Source organism: Phoca vitulina, unplaced genomic scaffold (assembly GCF_004348235.1).
Source record: "Phoca vitulina isolate PV1807 unplaced genomic scaffold, GSC_HSeal_1.0 scaffold7, whole genome shotgun sequence".
Lineage (NCBI taxonomy): Eukaryota > Metazoa > Chordata > Mammalia > Carnivora > Phocidae > Phoca > Phoca vitulina.
The window spans coordinates 41447532-41468532 of NW_022589710.1; the positions used below are offsets into that span (position 1 = coordinate 41447532).

At 38.8% G+C, this 21001-nt stretch overlaps 1 protein-coding gene across 2 annotated transcripts in view; it reads right to left on the minus strand.

The window, feature by feature from the left end:
• The window catches only part of SYNJ2BP (synaptojanin 2 binding protein), a 41877-nt gene that overhangs the window by 9061 nt on the left and 11815 nt on the right, over positions 1-21001 (minus strand). For both annotated transcript variants that reach the window (XM_032405433.1, XM_032405432.1), the window contains exons 2-3: positions 10846-10982; positions 250-345 (exon numbers count right to left, since the gene is read on the minus strand). In XM_032405433.1, coding sequence (XP_032261324.1) covers positions 250-345; positions 10846-10982 — 233 coding nt within the window. The remainder of the gene's footprint in view (positions 1-249; positions 346-10845; positions 10983-21001) is intronic.

Below are 21001 nucleotides of genomic sequence, written 5' to 3' on the forward strand. Positions count from 1 at the left end.
TCAAGCTTTACATTTAAGGTACATCGCCTGGAAGCTAGGACCTAGGCTGCAAGCAGACTGTCTGAATTTCCTTTCATGATAAGCAGAACTCCCTGAAGACCCCTGCCTGTGCCAGACAAGCTTTTCAAAAGAGTGAGAATGAAAGAAAAAAAAAAAAAAAGCCAAATGCACTACTGAAGATTACGCTATATGCTCTATTCCCAAGAATACAAAAGCGGTGCCAGCTTGCTGGCTGCAAATAACACCTACCCTGTGCTGCACTCTTAGGGACACAGCATAGCCTGCATTACGAAAAAGGTCTACAGCATCCTGGTGCAGCAAGTTCCTTAGGTCTTGGCCATTTACCTGTCAAAAACAGCAAGGAAAGTAGTAAGAGAGGTAGAGTCATAAGTCAAAGATTTATATTCATGTGACTAAACATTTAAAAACTACAGAGCAAATTCCAAGGACTAAGAGAATGGGGCAAGTACCATAGAACTCAGAGTCACTTTTTCTTAGAACTGAGGTTCCAAGGTTCAAAAAAAAAAAAGTAGTCTTTCCACCTCAGGTCCTGCTGCCTGTTTCATTTTGAAACTTGGGTTTCTGTTACTGGACCTGTGTGTCTTCCTTGAGCATCGGCCTGCTTCCCTACAGCTAACATGGTCTTCTGGGTTACCACCCTACCCTTTACATTGCTAATCCCTGCCGCTGCTAGCTTCAACTCTAGAAATGTAACTCTACGAAACAAATTTATTCTGATGTGGTGCAAACCTACTAGCCCATTCTATTGGTCTTGTTCAATTGTGGACAATTTCCCTTGATTCCATGGATACTCCCATCCTCCACAAATTTACTAATTTTACAGTATTTCTTTGATGATACAAATTCCCAAAAAATGCTTCAGTGTAGGTCAGTCCTACCATTTAGAGGTGAGGGATGACCAGCGGTATTAATACTTCTTAGTGTCAGGAATGACACTGTCCACAAGTGATATCTACCCTATGTCATACTCAGTGACACGGCATAGCCCACTTTATGCAAGATCCACACACCTTTTGTACACATCAACATCATCAACAGCAACAGCGGCAAGAATACCTCATGTATTTATCTGCTAGGTTCTGTGCTGTATGCTTTCCATACACTGTCTAATGTTGTCACGATAATCCTATGAGGTAGACACCATTTTTATCTTGTTTTCACAGATGAAGAAACTGGAGCTTAGCAAGGTAGATAATTTACCCAAAGTCATAGTAAGTGTAGGAGCTAGGGCTAGTGTTTTTAAATATCGGGAGTTAAGTTACAGTGCCCTTGCAATTGACTGTTCCTTCTGCACTATTGTTCTTCCACCTGGACTCACGAACTATTCTTAGCTGAAGATCAAGCCATTGATTTATTCAAGCCTCTCATCTTCCTTGTTACTGTCTTCCTTCTCCAAGAGGTTCCTGTCATTCCTCCACACAATCCCCTGCTAGGTGAATTACTCTAACAACACTTTGGTGTTATAGACTGTCTACCTTACTCTTAGAAAACTGACCACGATCTCTACTCCCTTCACACTTCCTATTCCTCTACTGAATCTGCTCATTATGCTCATCAAAACCTTCAATAACCTTTTTAGATTTTACCTGCATCCTTACCCATCTAGGAGTTCTTGCTGTTATTTCAACAAAGCACTTCATAAACTATTAGAATCCCTTGTCCCCATGATCTTCTGCCATCTTTCCAGTCCTGCACAACACACTGCATTTACTTTCCTTGTCATCACTGAGTTTAATGTTCCTGGGGAAAAATACACACTCATACTTTCCAGCACAGATCCATGCTGGCTGACACTTGCTGTATCCTTATGACCATTCTACTCACCTGGTCAACTCCCTAACGAATGCTCAGCGGCAGCTGTTCCAGACCTTTCCTATCATCAAACCCCAACTCTGATCCTATCGCCTCTCTGCAGATTCCTTTGCCTTATCTTTTTTGAGAATACTGATAACTCCTCACACTCCATGTTCTTTCCTTCCCTTTCAAAGTTTCGTGATAGCCTCTCACTGCTGCTTTGCCCTTCTTTCTGCATTAGATCCATTTCCTTTACCAAGGCTAAACCACCCACTGGTGTTCTCGGTCACATTCCTTCTAGCCTTCTTAGGGAACTTAAGTGATCACTTGCTCCTCTTGATTCCTTCATTATTATTGCTCTCTGCTCTTTCTCAACTAAAATTATCCTCCTCTATAAAGAAAAAAATATAAATATTTCTTGGAACCCATTAGCAGTCTCTTCCCATCTTCTGTCCTCTTCCTTTCATTGCAAAACTTGTTGAAAGAGCTGCTTGAGAGCTCTGCCTCCACTTCTTCTACAGCCATGCACTCTATTCCCTGAAACTGCCAGAATATACAAGGTAGCAGGCAAGAATATTCTGTCCTGCGGGGCAGCAGTGACTTCCAATCATCAAATCCTATAGCCCTTTCCTAGTCACCAGACCTCCTCCCTTTTGCAGTTCTCTCTGGTCTCAGCTTCTGAAGACTTAGCTCCCTTAGTTCTTGAAGGATTCCTTTCCCAATTCCTCTTCTTCCTTCTTAAAGGAAGTAAGCATTCCTCAATGTCTGTAGTCCTCTGCCCCATATTTTCTCTCCCATGGTGATCTTTCACAATTTCAACTGTACTCTGCAAGACAACTCCCAAATTTTTTATCCTTATTTCTACTTCTGGACTTGCCAGTTTCCTGCTGGGTGCCTGTACTGGAATATTCTGCTACACCCCAATTCATATCCAAAGCCTCCTTTTGACTTCCCACAAAACCAGACTATCCCACATTCCCTCTTGCCACAACCATTCCTTCAGACTAAAATTCTGATATTTTTAAACTCCACTCCCTGTCGATGTTCACATACAATACCTTATCAAATCCTATAGCCCTAACATACTACCATTCCTCATACGCTATTTTCCTTCAATTGCCTCTCTCTTTAGGTGGTGGATACTTTTAGATGAACTATATTGTGTTCACCTTCTCACTGATTCACCTTCCTCTAGGCCCTCCCCCACTCTATCCTATTCAAACACTGTCTCCAGATAAAGCCTCCTAAGGGACCATTCTGTTTCTACAAAACTGGGAGCAGGGGAGAAGAGAGTGCATGCCTGATTTCTCATTCTGGTGTGCAAAGTTCTCCAGGAAGTGGCTCCAACCCACTTCCTCAATTTAATCTCACATTATTCCCTTTCATAAAAGGAATTACGAAAAAGGTCTACAGCATCTACATCACATAATTCACTGTCCCTAGGACATAAAACATATATCCTTACATTCATGCCTGTGCTCTATTTCCACCATCTGAATACACTTCCCTTTTTAAAAATTCTATGTATCTTCCAAGATTAATCTTAAACAGGATCAGCCCTGCTACCTATAGTGTAGAAGTGAATATAGTTTTCTAATTGATAGACTTTGATTTCATGCTACCAAGCCACCTTCTGATTATGCCTTTTGTTTGTTTTGGTAAACATGCCACAGGGAAAGAACTTCAGGAGTCCTAGAACTATCACAATGAATTTTCAACATCTCAACTTTCTAGTTAATTCCTGAGGGAGAGAATAGGTGTGAGATTGCTGACGATAGTGGGAAGGCTCATGTAACTCATCTAGCCCATGTGATAACTGTATTTCTCATTGTAAGGAAACAGGTATTTTCTCTTAGAGACAGACAAGTTAGGTTAATGATGCGGTCATGTCAACAAATGCCAAATATATCAGAGCTCAGTATCAGAGCCAAATTTCATAGTGATAAGAATACAAGTGGGCGAACCGAGTCATTACATGACATTCAATGGCAGGAGTCTGAGTTCAAAATCATCTTTGCAATCACAGTCAACAATAATTGACAGGAATCACTGCATATTTATTACCATGTCTGGAGCTGTCTCTTCATTTTACATGTACTAACTTATTTAGTTTTCGCAATAATCCTATGACTTAGGAACTCCCATTTTATAGATGATAAAACCTGGAAGGTTATTCAACTTGTCCATGGGCATATAAAATGGAAGTAGCAAAGCCAGGATTCAAATAGCCTGGCTGTAAAACCTTCACTTTAAAACACCAAGCCATCGATTTACATTTACATTACAATTTACATTGTAAGCAAGGATTTTATTTCAGCAACATATCACTATCCATCATGTTAGTAATGTAAATTGAATTTTAACTGGTTTTGTAGTTTCATTTCTATCTAATATGTTATACACTTTCAAAATTTTAGAGATTTGTATAACAATATACGGTGTTTATAGTATTTTTATTCATGTGCATATATTGAAGCAGCATTAAAATTTAGATAAAATTGAGTCAAGCGCCAAGTCGTTGACATGACCTTTCTAGATAACTCTGCTAGATGTGACTGATTTAGTTCTTTGAATCTCCATATTATGTAACTATCGTAAAGCTCAAAGTGAACTCTACCGTATATCACTTTACATTCTACTGTAAATAACTTGGAAAGGCTGTATCACAAAACTCATCATTATAACCCCTGTAATATCTGAAGAGTACTTAGAACAACACTTGAGTGTAATAAATGTCACATGATTTCCTGAGGTTTGCTTGCAGAATGCACCCTGGAAAAGCCTGATTGACATATTCTCAACATTATACCAAGCTGAAAGGCCTGGACTCTGCCAGCAGCTTTGCCTGCCAGTGACTCAGTGTGTAACCTTGGTCCTCACCTGAGCCTCCTTCTGCTCATGGGGAAGAAGGACATTGGTAGTATCAGGCAAAAGAAGGTACCATACAGGGCGTAAGCCAATTACCAATCGTGCCTTTCAACCCTCCTAGTTAGCCTAAAGGTATTCTAGTATAAAAGGACTGTAACTCTAATTACTTAAAAAAAAAAAATAAGACCCCAGACAAGAGGCCCTTGAGACAGTCAAGGGGAATTTCTTTTTTAAAGAACCATTTCTTATCCTTTGCCCAAGGTAAAAACAGCCCCATAAAACAAATTATGATTCTTTGTCTCTTGATAAGGTCACCTCTAATCCAAAGCCAAATTAGCTTTCCAATGTTTGCCTCCTCTAAGCATTTTTAGATTCTACCTCATACTGACTAACCACCAAGTTCCATAGATTTTACCCTTAAATATATGTGGAATTCACTCTGTCACCTTCCATACTAATATAGAACAGGGGTTCTCAAAGTGTGACCCAGAACCAGCAGCATTAGCATTCACCGGGGAACTTAAAAGTTAAAAGCAATCCATGCTTTCACAAGCCCTCCAAGTGACTCCAAGTGAGTCAATTCTAACCTAAACTGCCTGAACCAATCTTTAACTGGTCTCTACACCCAGCCTACTTACCCTATTTAATACAAATTCTGTGCATACACAGAATTTCATTAGTGATTTTCCATTCACCAAAGTAGTGATTTTTCAAATATGAGTCTATGAACCCACCACAGAACACAGTGAAGTTAATCCAGTGGGTCAAGACCAGTATTTAATTTTAAAACAGCGAAATTTAAAGAAAACATAACATAGAATGTATCACATATAGAAGGGATAAATACTGTTTTCTTGAGCTTTGCTTCAATTCCATGTGTGTATGTATGTGCGTGCATGCATGTGTGTGTGTGTGTGTATTACCTATTATAGGTCATAATTTAAAACGTCTGAATAACACTTGCCTATAGCAGTGCCTCCCACAATTTATTCAGACTTTATTCACACCCAGGGATCTTGCTATAATGCAGATTTTGAATCCAGTAAGTCTGGGAGAGTTCCTGAGACTCTGCATTTCTAATAAGCTCCCAGATAATGGCCAGATAGTCCTTGGACCTCACTTTTAGTCCCGAGAGCTACTCAACGGAGAGATCTTAGAACGCTGCTGAACTTGCTACTTCAGCTTTCTTAACTCATGGCACGGTTTCACTGAACCTGAGATATGGCAGATTTGCAACATGCTAGAAAATTCTGCTGACTGAATGTACAGAGAACTGAAATGGTGGTGTTCTGCTTACCAGATGGGGAAATGTACAATTTTTTTTTGCCTTAACTATGGTTGTGAGCAATCTTTAAAAATTAGTCTATTTTCTGCCTTAGGAAATGAGTAAATTGAGTTAAAATTAGTTTTCTTCTTTTTTTTAAAGTTTAACTTTTCACCTGTGTGACTTTTATTTACTCATTTCTTTTTTTTTTAAACTTTTTTCTTTTTTTTTTTAAGATTTTATTTATTTGCGAGAGAGAGAACGAGAGACAGAGAGCATGAGAGGGAGTGAGAGGGAGGAGGGTCAGAGGGAGAAGCAGACTCCCTGCCGAGCAGGGAGCCCGATGCGGGACTCGATCCCGGGACTCCAGGATCATGACCTGAGCCGAAGGCAGTTGCTTAACCAACTGAGCCACCCAGGCGCCCTAAACTTTTTTTCTTTAAGATTTAATTTATTTGACAGAGAGACACAGCGAGAGAGGGAACACAAGCAGGGGGAGTGGGAGAGGGAGAAGCAGGCTTCCCGCTGAGCAGGGAGCCTGATGCAGGGCTCGATCCCAGGACCCTGGGACCATGACCTGAGCCGAAGGCAGATGCTTAACAACTGAGCCACCCAGGTGCCCCTATTTATTTATTTTAGAGAGGCAGAGAAACAGAGACAGAGAGACATAAAGGGCAACGGAGAAATCTCAAGCAGGCTCCATGCTCAGCATGGAGCCCGACGCAGGGCTTGATCTCACAACTCTGAGATCATGACCCGAGCCAAAATCAAGAGTCGGACGCTTAACTGACAGAGCCACCCAGATACCCCCAAATTAGTTATCTTTGATGATTAATAGTTTTGAATTGCCTCAAGAACTCTAACTATAAAATAATATCAATATAAATGTAGACAATGTAGAGAAGGAATGGACTCAGTTTAATAAGCACTGACCACAGATTATACTCTGGATATTTTAATTTTTTTTTTTTTGCCAAGATCCTGAAATGAATCACAAGGGGGGGGGGGGGGCGGTTCTTTTTTTGTCAGAGTTGAAGAAGGAAAAAAAAAAAAAACAGATTATCTAGTTCTAATTAATCAGACCAAACCAAAAAAGTCCTTTATGCTATGATGCATTCAGAGAGCAGCTAACTTACTGCATGCTTACTCCGTGTCAGCTACAAGCCTACCTGCTGAGGATACTGAGGTAGGAGGACAAAGTGCCTCGAGGCATCCTTTGTCTAAAGGATTCTGCATATCTCAATGTCCTGGCAGCCCATGTTTTGGGTTTGGATGAGGGTTTCTGGTGGGTCTTCCCCATTGATTTCTAAGCTATGGGCACAGACAAGTCTTTCATTTTTCCCATCCGTCCATAGCACCTGGCATGATGCTCTACAGGCTGTCAGGCACAGTAGTTGTAAATGTTGAGGACTACTCAGCTCTTTCATTCACCAAGTTAAGAATTCTATTCAACGAGAACATGAAACGCAGCTGACTAGTGGCCTGATTGGTGCCATTTTGTTATATAAGGGGTGTGGTCAAAAGGGAATATTCAGGGGGGTGGGAGGATGGGTTAGCCTGGTGATGGGTATTAAAGAGGGCACGTTCTGCATGGAGCACTGGGTGTTATGCACAATGAATCATGGAACACTACATCTAAAATGAATGATGTAATGTATGGTGATTAACATAACAATAAAAAATTTAAAAAAGGGAATATTCATGGGGCGCCTGGGTGGCTCAGTCGTTGGGCATCTGTCTTCGGCTCAGGTCATGGTCCCAGGGTCCTGGGATCGAGTCCCAGATCGGGCTCCCTGCTCAGCGGGAAGCCTGCTTCTCCCTCTCCCACTCCCCCTGCTTGTGTGCCCTCTCTCACTGTCTCTCTCTGTCAAATAAATAAAATCTTAAAAAAAAAAAAAAAAGAGAATATTCATCTATTCAGTGTAGTAATCAGCTCACATCACCCTGAGCTTCATAAAAATGTAGAGCTCACTGAGGATGGACTACTCTTGACTATCCAGCTGCCTTCATTTAGGGAGACACACAAGGGAAATGACAAACCTAGATAGTTTACACTTCTTTTTCCACAAAAATAAAATTTCTCCAAGTTCCCTGGTAACCTATACAAATATTAAATCGTCCTCACCATCACACACACAAAATAAAACTCTGGGTGAGGAATCTCCATCGCCAGCCCTCATCTCAACTTCAGGTTCATTCTATTGGTAATATCTGTTTTTGTTTCATGGTTGTCAGATGCAATAGGGCCTTAAAAATAATTTACATTAGTTAAAAAAACTTCTTTTCTTCCTCCCTCCCCCCACCCATTCTTTTAAGTTTAAACATTAAACAGAGATCACAGATCACCCTTAACTTTTGGTAAGAGGAAATTGCTTAAGTCATGCAATTATTTCATTTTACCTGAAATTAAGACAAAACATGGGCATTATTTTGAGAGAAATGGAAAGATTAAATTAATAGTCAATAATAACTCAGAGGAAATCTAGATCACTTAATGAGACTTGTATTAATTATCCAGATTGGATGTGCTAAGGAAGTGACATATTCTTAATCTGATTAGCAAAAGTTAAAAGAAAGAGTTGGGGCATATTTTACAACATGGAAAAATAACCTATGTGAAGAGAGTAGAAAAACCCATAAAGAATCAATGAGAATATAGGCTAATAAATAGTTCAGTATCACCATTTTACAGACTCCAAAGCCAGTAATAGAGTACTTAAGAACATCAGAGGGAGAGAGTGAGCTACAAAGGAGACATGACCATTTAACGGTTAATGCCCAACAAGTTCACTTAAGGAGAGAGCGGAGAAGATGGTGAGAGAGGCAACAGAGGCAGTATTTCTTAGGAACGGGGTCTAGAAACAAGAATTTTGGAGCAAACTCTTGGAAGGGAAAGTGGAGTCAAATAAGATAGCCCTAGAAAGAATGAAGAGAATATGCTGGCCTTCTCCTCTTGTATATATGCTCCATTTTCTCTTTCTCAGTCTTCTTTATTTCTCTCCATATCTGTCTTATATTTTTGCCTTTTCTTCGCCAGGCATTTCCTCCCTCTCTTCTTTCCCATGTCTTAATTGGCCAAAACATAAACTTGAATCATTCTTTATGTCTTATATATTTGTAATATTTAATATCTTGTATAGATCTTTGTAATATTTCTCATGTAATAAATCTCGTATTTCTTTTACTTTGAAAAGTAAAATCCTCCTTGCTATAAATTTTAAAGTGAAGTGAGCTGAGTTTTTTTGACATTTACTTTTCTCTGCATGGACACCTATCTCTTACCATACCCTTTAAAAAAAAACTTGAGTGGCCTTCCAATAATTTCTTTTCTCTATGAGGCAATGGTCCACGTAAGAAAGGCTGCTCATCTTAGCTTATGTCTAATAATTCTCTCACACTAAGCTATATGACCTTTTCCCCCTAATTCTATCCTTTATAGAAAGACTGATTTCAGTTTTTATATAAAGCCATACATAAAATCTCTTAATTCACCATGAAACTCTCTGTTTAGGATACCTAGTCCTAGCTCCTCATTTACCTCTTAGGAGGCAGTACATCATACTAATTAAGAGTAGAGGCTCCAAATTCAGACAGACCAGTTTTAGTCCTCTGCCACCTACTAGTTGTGTGACCTTGGGCAAGCTACTTGACCTCACCAAGACTCAACTTCCTTAGCTGCAAAACAATCATAATAAATGTACTCACCTCATAGGCTTATCACAATATTAAATAAATGTAAAGTTCTCAGCATACTACTCAGCATACGGTGCTCAAAAACTTCTAACCATTCTTATTTTTCAACAGTCTACCTTTTACCAAACCTTTTTGAAGAATATGGCTGTCCTCTTAACCTCTGTACTTTCCAAAATGTAACCCAGGTCCCAGTGTTCTGAAGAGAATGTGGTATACATCACTTTAAACTGCATAGTTTCTACCTACATGCTATACTTTTAACAACCCACTCTTAAATTTTCCTTAATGTACCACTCAAGTTGATTTCATGTTTTTAGGATGTCTTTCTCCAGGGAGCTATAAGAAATAATCTACGTGTAAACTTCTCAGTATTGTTTGAGATAAAAGATATCTGTATCTCTCAAATTAAAAAACAGGATCTAAGAGAAGCTTAATGGTCTGAAAAGAGGCAAAATAGTTGGTGAGAAGGACAAAAATAGGATATTACCATCCATGATACTATATTTATATTCTGGATCAGCCAACCTTTCTGGGCTTGCCTGAATTTCTCAACTTGTTCATTTGAGAACAATGTGCAAGGATACAAAAGGTTAAAAAAAGATCTAGTCCCTGCCCTTGAGGAACTTCTAGAAGAGAATCAAATTAAAGCTCACCATATAGTGTCTTATTACAAACAGCAGAGTGAAACGGGAGCCCAGTGGACAGATAGCCAAATGAGAATGCATACCAATTTTTCATCTTCATGATGAGTGAGAAGGGCTCTGAGTCTAAAAAGGACACTTAATTCCTACCTTCCTTTTGTGTCTCTTTGGTGTAAAGGAAGACACACATTAGTCTTTCAATTAACAAAAGGGAGGTGATAAAGTATAATTGAAGGACAACAATTGTGGGTTTTAAGTCCCTTTCCCTCATCAGACCCTCATCCCTCCCTGTTCCCTGTCTTTTGAAACTTTCTTTTGAACTTGGCTAAGTAGCTTCACATTCTGGCCTGAATATGCCTTGTCTATCAAGTGAGGAATTATCCTCTTTGCTCTATGTTCAGGTTGGAAAAGGTGACTAATCAAGGTCCCTCCCACCAAATTCTATAATCCAGGTATTTCCAGACCCAAAAAGGCAGGGAGAAATCTTCCCAAGGAAGGGGCCAAGGGTAAGAACTGGGGTCTAGGGAGCAAGGAACAGCGAAGGAGGCCGAAGCCAGTTCTCACCGAGAGGATCTTATCACCCTCCTGGAGCCGCCCATCCAGGGCCGCAGCCCCATCCTCTTTGATGCGGCTGACGTAGATGCCACTGTCGTTGGAGACATACTGCTGATCTGTGCCACCGACGATGTTGAAGCCCAGCCCTGAGAAAATCATGGAGGAGTTGTAAAGGAGATAGTGGTGAAGAAGAAAGGGATTAGAGGAGAAGAAGAGAGAAAGAGGAAAGTTCTAGTGGGGAGGGGAGGCTGACGAGTCAACCGTGATGTAACTGGTCAATAGACTCGGGCAAAGCCAGTGAAGAGTATCATCAACAGAGGTCAAGAGTACCCAGAGTTGGGCACTTAGACCAGGCAAGACTAAAAACATAAACACAGTCATCAACATAGCTTGTTGAATATAAAAAGATCTCTACTGAACTCAGTGAAAGAATAATGGTGATTCTTATAAGATGTGCTTCTGTTCACATTCAATTTTGATTCTGCTGGTGGCATTTAAAGGACCCAATTCTTGACTTTCCTGCTATTAATGTAACAGGGTGAGCTGTGTTCATGAGAAGCCATGCTTTTAACTAATTAGCAAATTAACTATCTTTAATTCAGTGGAGAAGAGATTCCTAACCAAAGCTTCCCCTTCACACTTCCCTTCTCCCAATGTTCAGGACAGTTTGTGTACGGAGGTGTTTTGGAAGAAATGGTCTTAGGAGTTTCATTTATTTTTCTATTTTGAGTGTAGGCGTTGGCAGGAATCCTGGGAACCAGAAAGGTAACTGAAGCTTCAATAATAGGACTAAATCACCAAATTCATTGTTTCCTTTTCTAGCTCTAGTGCAAACAACCATGAATTTGGGTAGTTTGCCAAGTTTTATTCACTGTAGGAAACTGACTACCTATGGATTAACAACTCTCCATTCTCCCCCTCGCCCAAACCCCTGGCGACCACCCTTCTATTCTTTGCTTCTCTAAGTGACTAATTTAAATGGGTATAAAATTTCAGTTATGAAGATGAGTAAGTTCTGGAGATCTGATGTACAACTTGGTGCCTACAGATAACAATAATGTTACAGTATACTTAAATATCTATTAAGAGTAGGTCTCATTTAAGTGTTGTAACCATAATAAAATAAAATAAAATTTTAAAAAGAAAGAAGACTAGTAAAGTGTCATTTCCGTGGACAAACCACTAAGTTGTGGAAAGAATTCCACTATACAAAAACCATTGTTATAAAGGGATTTTATCTATGCATTAAAAAGGAAAGAAAAAAAAACCTCCCTGGGGTTTTCTTTCTGTCGGATACTGTAGAATTCATAACCATAGTGCCAAGAGAAAAGAAATACTTTGAAAACAATGAAAAAACAAAAATCTGGTGGCACGATTAGAAGGAATAGGCATAATCACCAGCTTACTATTGGTTTCGGTAGAAAACAGATACTTAAGGAGACATATGTGGGCTTCCTAAAAAATTCTCCCCATTGGTGGGATGAAAGCTTATGTGTGAAGTTCGCAGTATTAACGTAAGTACTAGCAAATCAATCTATGATTTAAGGAAATACATGGCCAAAGGGAGAGAAGCACCAGGAAACATCATTTAGATAGCATACCTTGTGGACAGACTATCTCAGCTAGAGAATGAAAAGGGTTTAAGATACAGGATAGTAACAGCTCTTTCTGAAAGATGACTATTTCAACTTCCTTGAAGAGAAGGGTATGAAAATTTAAGTTACTAAATGGTTTCTCTTAGAACACTCTTAATTTGTATCATAGTGGGTGGAAAGGGGTTGGTAGGTAGTGATGAGATAAGACAGAAAGGTAGGTGAAGCCTGATTAATAAAGGCTTTGAAATTACTTCAAAACTGTGATAGGTTTGAGCAAGGTGGCTGAGGACAATCAGCCTCTCACAATACTAGCACAAACTACTTGGAGAAAATCTTTCCGATCTAACATCTTCACCAAATGCTACAGATGACTCTGGGGACTTGGGGTACAGGGAGCATGTGTTAAGTAGCTAAATGCAATACAGTAGTTAGAAAGAAGAGGGACTTTGCTACTGGTTACTGAAAGCTACAGAACAGTGCCTAAAAAAGGAGAGTGGAGGAAATCTTACTGAAATTTTCTATAAACATACAAGTGCTTACTCTCACCCAGAAACCACATCATATAGGCATGTTTATAAGTGATTGCTACGTTAGTTGTAAATGAACTATACCACTTAACATGAAAACTCTGAGACTGCCATGAAGTCTCTGTTCAGCCGGAACATTTATAGAACAGAGCTTACCTATAACTTGAAACATTGCTGAAATAAACGGGAGTCACCAAAGCACTGAGCAGTTGTACTACCAATTCAAATCTGATCATTTACTATGTGCCAGGTACTGTGTTATGTTCTGAGGAAGACATAAAGCTAAATGGGACAGTCCCTGCTTTAACCACAAACAGAAATTTATCCTTTTCCCTGTCCCTTTTAGATTTTGCAGAAACAAATTAAGGTCAGAAGACCTGGTCACAAATTCAACTCCGTTAATTTACCAGATATGTGGACTAAAATAAGTCCGTGTACCTCACTGATCCTTAGTTTCCTTTTCTGTAACATAAGGATTACAAATCCTGCCCTCTCTACCTCAGAAGGTAATTGGTAGGGTCCAATAACATAAAATCTGAAAAATTCCTTATGACTTACAAAGTAATTACTACAAGTGTAGTTGTCAACAGTGGTGCCTACTACCACCCCAAATCGGATAGTTTGACGGAGAAAAGATTAACAAATACACAGGACCAATGTGAAATATAAGACAGATAAAAAGTCCATCCATCTATTAATAGGACAAGACTGGTTTGGAACTCAAACTTATTGAAATTAAGTATGTCTATAACTCGTGACCCAGACAGCCCGGTCATGAAGAGTTTCTAGCCAGAGTGGTATTTAAAATATGCAACAGTCAGTCCACCACATGCACCAACCAACTGCAACAGATGTCAGCTGGAAATACGCAGAAGGAGAAGGGCTATCCCAGTATGTATCTGCTGATTATCAACTGTGTCCCAGAAAAATCTTCCATAAATAGGGTAGATTACATATCCTGGTTTGTCTGGGAGTTTTTTTTTTTATTTTAATATTTATTCATTTGAGACACAGAGATACAGGGAGAGAGAGAATGAGCAGGGGGAGAGGCAGAGGGAGAAGCAGACTCCCCGCTGAGCCAGGAGCCCGATATGGGGCTCAATCCCAGGACCCCGGGATCACGACCTGAGCCGAAGGCAGACGCTTAACCATCTGAGCCACCCAGGCGCCCCATGGGAGTCTTGATATATACCTGCTGTCCCAGTATAATTAAAATAGTCCTCTTCAATTTAAAATCTCATCTTGGACCAATGTGACCATCCTACCTATAAAGGGTAATGTAAGAAAAAAAAAGGGTGATGTAAGAATGTTAATTGCAGCATGCTTTGTGGTAGGGTGGAACTGATGGTAATTTAGGTGTCTATCCTTTAGGGAATAGATAACTAGAATTTGGTTAAGAGTTAGAAGATCTGAATAATCATATATAAGTTAACAGAGCTTTAAAATGTAATGTTGACATTAATAGCACAATACCTTCTTACAAATTAGAAACCCAGCAGACAAAACAGTATTACCTACTTACAAAAGTGCATGTATATTTATTTATTTATTTTTTTTTTAAGATTTTATTTATTCATTTGAGACACAGAGATACAGAGAGAGAGAGAGAGCATGAGCAGTGGGAGAGGCAGAGGGAGAGGAAGAAGCAGACTCCCCGCTGAGTCAGGAGCCCGATGTGGGACTCGATCCCAGGACCCCGGGATCATGACCTGAGCCGAAGGCAGACGCTTAACCATCTGAGCCACCCAGGCGCCCCTAAAGACATGCAAAGACACATTAGAATGGGTACCTCTGGGGGAAAGATACAGGATGAACTTTAGGGATGAAGGGTAAAAATAAAACCAGGGAGGGACCTTGCATGTACTGATGATGACAATGTGTGACGTAGCTAAAGGATATAATTCAGCTCTCAGCATCTATAATCCAGAAGGGGATGAAGGGAGAGGTAAAAAGAAAAAGACTGGGACTCAATAGACTTTTTAAAAAGTGAGGGAATGAAGAAGTATTGCGTAGTGAACTCTGGTTATAACGTGCCAATAAATTTTTTTAAATGTGGTAAGATTAAAATGGGTGCTTGGTCTGTAATTTGGAAGAGAAGTCTAAATGCAAGAAAGTATAAAGACAGCATAAGAATGACGCCACCACAGGACTGGGAGAGAAAGGAAGTACGTCTTTGTATAAGAGTTTTGTAAAGTTAAACAAGAAATGCCTTCTTGTGGATACCCCCCACCCATCTCCAGGTCTGGACCTTGAGCTTATTTATGCAGAAGAGCAGTAATAGCAGAAGCAACAGTTAATATTTATTGAGCATTTAATATGTACCAGGTACTATGCTATGCACTTTACATACGTTATCTCATTTAATCTTCTCAACAAACACGTGAAGTGATTATTACTCACATTTTACAGATGAATTTCAAGATGAGGCATGAAGAGATTAAATAATTTTACAAAAGGCCACACAGCTCTTCACAAAGCCAAGACAGTAAGTCAGGATATTTGATTCTGAAGTGTGAGTTTTAAACCATTTTGCCATACTGAATCTTTGTAGGAAATAGACACAACTGCTTTAGGGAAACAAAGTCTGCTAAGCAAGGCTGCCTATCTTGGGAGTCAACCTGTCTGTGTTGGAATAATGGTTGTAGAACAGTTTCCAAAAGTAATATATTACAGAGGAAGAACTGGTCATTCTGGAGTTCTGTCACCTTAGTCAGGGTCCCTATTGTTTACTTTCAGGTAAGAAAAGGAAAAACCCTTCACTTATTTTAGATTCTTCTCTATAAAATCTAAAAGGTATAAAGCAAAAGAAAAAAACAATGTTTAACCATATTATATATTATTCTGGAAATAATAATTCTGGACATAATTAAAACGAAACAAAACAGTCCATTAACACCAACGATGGTAGCCACTTGTTGAATATGAACACCAGACTGACAAACACCCTATTTCCCCCCTATCAACCTGCAGGTTTTTTCTATCCCAAGATAATCTCACAAATTCTCCCTAGATGTCAATCAAACTCGCTGTTTGTTTAGTGGTAAAATATATGTAACATAAAATTTAACTTTTTAGCCATTTTTAAATGTATAATTCAGTGCCATCAAGTACATGCACAATGTTGTACAACCATCACCACTATCCAGATCTACACCTCTTCCATCATCCCAAACATAAATTCTGTACCCATTAAACAGTAACTCCTCCCTCTTCTTCACCCCCGTAACCTCTATTGTACTTTATATCTCTAGTTTGCCTATTCTATATACCTCATATAAGTGGAATCATACAATGTTTGTTCTTTTGTGACTTGCTTTTTCTCACTTAGCATAGTATTATCCAGGTTCATCCACGTTGTAACATGTATCAGAATTTCATTCCTTTTACAAGCTGAGTAATATTCCATTTTATCTACATACTACATATTGTGTATCCAGTCATCTGTCAATGGACATTTGGCTGTTTCCACATTTTGGCTACTGTGAATAATGCTAAGAACACTGGTGTACAAGTATCTGTTTGAGTCCCTGCTTTCAATTCTTTTGGGCAATTATCTAGGAACTGAATTGCTGGATCACATGGCAATTTTTTTGACAATTTGAGGAAGTGCTCAACTGTTTCCCACAACAGCTGCATCATTTTACATTCCAACAAGCAATGCCCAGGGTTCCAATTTCCCCATATCCTCGCCAATACTATTTATTTTCGCTTGTCTTTTGGAGAATAGTCATTCTAGTGGATATGAAGTGGATGTGATATGTCATCGTGGTTTTGATTTGCACTTTCCTAAGGCCAGTGATGTTGAATATCTTTTCTTGAGTTTATTGGCCACTTGCATATCTTCTCTGGAGAAATGTCCTTCAAGTCCTTTGCTTATTCTGAATTGGTCTTGTTGTTGTTGAGTTTTAAGAGTTCTTTATATATTCTGGATATTAATCCATTAACAGATATATGACTTGTGAATATTTTCTCTCATTCTGTGTGTTATCTTTAACTCTCTTTAGTTTCTTTTGATGCACAAAATTTTAATTTTGGTAAAACCCAATTTATTTTTTTCTTTTGTTGCCTGTGCTTTTGATGTTATATCCAAAAAATCACCAAGCCCAAAACTGTAAATATTTCCCCTATCTTTTCTTCTAAGAGTTTTATAGTGTTAGATCTTTTTTGGGGGGGCTAGGGCAGATATCCTGTTTATTAAGTTTTTATTTAAATTCCAGTTAGTTAACATAGAGTGTAATATTAAGTTTCAGGTGTGCAACATAGTTATTCAGCACTTCCATACAACACCCAGTGCTTGTAACAAGTGCACTCCTTAATCCCCACCACCTATTTAATCCATCCCCCCCCCCACCTCCCCTCTGGTAACCACCAGTTTATCTCTATGGTTAAGAGCCTGTTTCTTGGTTTGCCTCACTCTTTTTTCCTTGGCTCGTTTATTTCTTAAATTCAACATATGAGTGAAATCAAAATTTGTCTTTCTTATTTCACTTAGCATAATACTCTCTAGCTCCATCCATGTCATTGCAAATGGCAAGATTTCATTCTTTTTTATGGCCAAATAATATTCCATTGTATACATATACCACCTCTTCTTTATCCACTCATCAATCAATGGACATATCATAGTGTTATCTCTTACATCAATCAATGGACGTAACATAGTGTTATCTCTTACATTTAGGTATTTGATGCATTTTTAGTTAACTTTTGTATGTGATGTAGGGCAAGAATCCAACTTCAGTGTTTTGCATTTGGAGACTGTTTTCCTAACACCATTTTTGGAAACTGTCCTTCAATGCAACGAATGGTCTTGGCACCCTTTCAAAAATCATTTGACCATATAGGAGAGGGTTTATTTCTGGGCCACCTATTCTATTCCATTGCTCTATACATCTGTCCTTATGTCCTTATACACCTGTCCTACCACACTATTTGGAACACTGTAGCTTTGTAGCAAGCTTTGAAATCAGGAAGTTGTGAGTCCCCCAATTTTGTTCTTTCTTTTCAAGATTGCACTGGCTATTGGGGGGGGTCCCTTGACATTTCATATGAATTGCAGAATGTGGTTTTCTATTTCTGCAAAAAGGCTGATTAGATTTTGACAAAGACTGCACTGAGTCTGCAGAATGCTTTGGATAGTACTGTCTGTCATCTTAACAATATTAAGTCTTTCAATCCATGAATGTGGAATATACTTCCACTTATTCACGTCTTTAATTTCTTTCAGTCAAATTCTGTAGTTTTCAATGTACAAGTTATTGCCTCCTTAAACTTATTTACAAGTATTTTATTGTTTTTGATGCTACTATAAATGGAATTACTTAATTTCCTTTCCAGATTGTTCATTGTTAATGTATAGAAACTAAACTGATCTTGTGTGTTGAGTTTGTATCCTGCAACTTTGCTGAATTTGTTATAAATTCTAACAGGTTTTGTTTGTTTGTAGAACCTTTAGAGTTTACTACATGTAAGATCATGTCATCCATCTGTAAATAGAGACAATTTTACTTCTTCCTCTTCATTTGTATACCTTTTCTTTCTCTTTCTTGCCTAATCTTTCTGGTTAGAACTTTTATTTATTTTTTTAAAGATTTTATTTATTTGAGAGAGAGGGAGAGAGAGCACATGAGTGGGGGGGAGGAGGAGAGGCAGAGGGAGAAGCAGACTCCCCACAGAGCAGGGAGCCCAATGCAGGACTCAACCCCAGGACTCTGGGATCATGACCTGAACTGAAGGCAGACACTTAACCAACTGTGCCACCCAGGCGCCCTGGTTAGAACTTTTAATACCATGTTGAACAGAAGTGGTGAAAGCAGACATCCTTATCTTGTTCCTGATTTTAGCTTTCATGCTTACGTAAGTATGATGTTAGCTGTGGATTCTTTGTGCATGGCCTTTATCATGTTGAGGAAATTTCCTCCTATTCCTACTTTGTTTTTAACATGGTAAGATGTTGAATATCCTTAAATGCTTTTTCTGTATCTGCTGAGATGATCATGTTGGTTTTTCCCCTCATTCTATTAATATGTCATATTACTTCAAATGATTTTCTTTTGTTGAATCATCTTTGCATTCATGGAATAAATCCCATTTTGTCATGGCATATATTCCTTTTAACATGTTGCTGAATTGAAACAGTGTAGCTTGATGATCACCCTAGCATTCCATGTGGAGGCAATTTCTGATCACAACCACAAGGAGCAGGACCCAAGCAGAACCTAGCAGCTTCACTGAGTTGATGATGAAATGGAGATTAGAGTTTGGAGAGGGTGAGGTTGCTGGAAGTTGCAGGGCAAAGTTCTGGAAAGGAAGAACATAGGCAGAAAAAAAGAGATCCAAGTATCTGCACGAGTCTTAACCAAGTACTGGCCCATGCATATGTTGAGTCAAACTCCACAAAGCTGGAAAAACAAAAACTAGGAAGTTGCATGCTGAGTAATTATCAGAGTTCACAAAATGCAAGAAGACTTTCAAGTTCTGACCAGCCAGATTGGAAATCCTCAATGATTCACTTGAAAATTCTGTGGACACTCACTTAGAGCACACCTCATTTGTAGAGCTGAACTATACCTGAAGTAAATGTTACTTTAGAACCTAGAAAAGGTTACAAACAGGCCTTCAGGAGGTCAAACCGATCTACAAATTACTTAACTGCCTGCTAAAACAAAGTTCAACATTGTAACATTAACAATGTTAATGTAATAAAACAAAATGCAGACATGCAACAATGTAATATTCACAACATCCAGAATCTAAAAATTAACATGCTAAGAAACAAGAAAACATGACCCATAATCAAGAGAAAAATCAGTCATTAGAAACAGAGCCAGAAATAATAAAGGATGAAATGGGCAGACAAGGATGTTTAAAAAGGCTATTTTAACTATGTGGAAATAAAGTCAAACATAATGACAAAATGGAAGATTTTTTTCAAGCCTTTAATCCATTTTGAGTTGATTTTTATATATGGCATAAGATAGTGGTTCAGTTTCATTTTGTTCATGTTTAGATGTCTTTTGCATTCTGTCTAGTTTTCCCAACACCATTTTTGGAGAGACTATCCTTTCCCTACTGTATATTCTTAGCCCCTTTGTCATTAATTAATTGACCATACATGCATGGGTTTATTTCTGGACTCTCTATTCTGTTCCATTGATGTACGTATGAAAATGGAAGATTTTTTAAAAAATGAAACTTACAGATTTGAAAATTACAATGTCTGAAAGGAAAAAATATACCAGATGTGATTAACAGCAGATTTGATACCATAAGAGAAAAGATCAATGAACCCGAAGACTTAGAAGGGAAACCACAGTAACATATAGGATAATAGCAATATATAACTGGAGTTCCAGAAGAAGAGGAAAAAGGGAAACAAAAAATATTTGAAGAAACAACTGGCTTGGGGTGCCTGGATGCCTCAGTCAGTTAAGTGTCTGCCTTCAGTTCAGGTCATGATCCCAGGGTCCTGGAATTGAGCCTCACATTGGGCTCCCTGCTCAGCGGGGAGCCTGCTTCTCCCTCTTCCCCTGCCCCTCCCCCCACTCGTGTTATCTCTTGCTCTGCTCTCTCAAATAAATTTTTAAAAATTAAAAAAAAAAATTGGCTCAGATTTATGAAAAATTTACACAAACAGATCTAAGCTCAACAAACTCCAATCAGAATAAGCAGAAAAGGAAAAAACAGCAAAGTATATCATAACCACATTCCTCAAAAACAGATATAAAGAGAATCTTAAAAGTAGTCACAGGAGAAAAGGACACATATGTACTAAGGCACAAAGATGAGAATGACAATAGTCTTTTCCTCAGAAACTATACATGCCTTAAGTCAACGAAACATCATCTTTAAAATGCTAAAAGAAAAACAAAAGTCAACTTAGAATTTTATATCCAGTGAATATAGCATTCAAAAAGAGCGGCAAGGGGCGCCTGGGTGGCTCAGATGGTTAAGCGTCTGCCTTCAGCTCAGGTCATGATACCAGGGTCCTGGGATCGAGTCCCGCATCGGGCTCCCTGCTAGGCAGGGAGCCTGCTTCTCCCT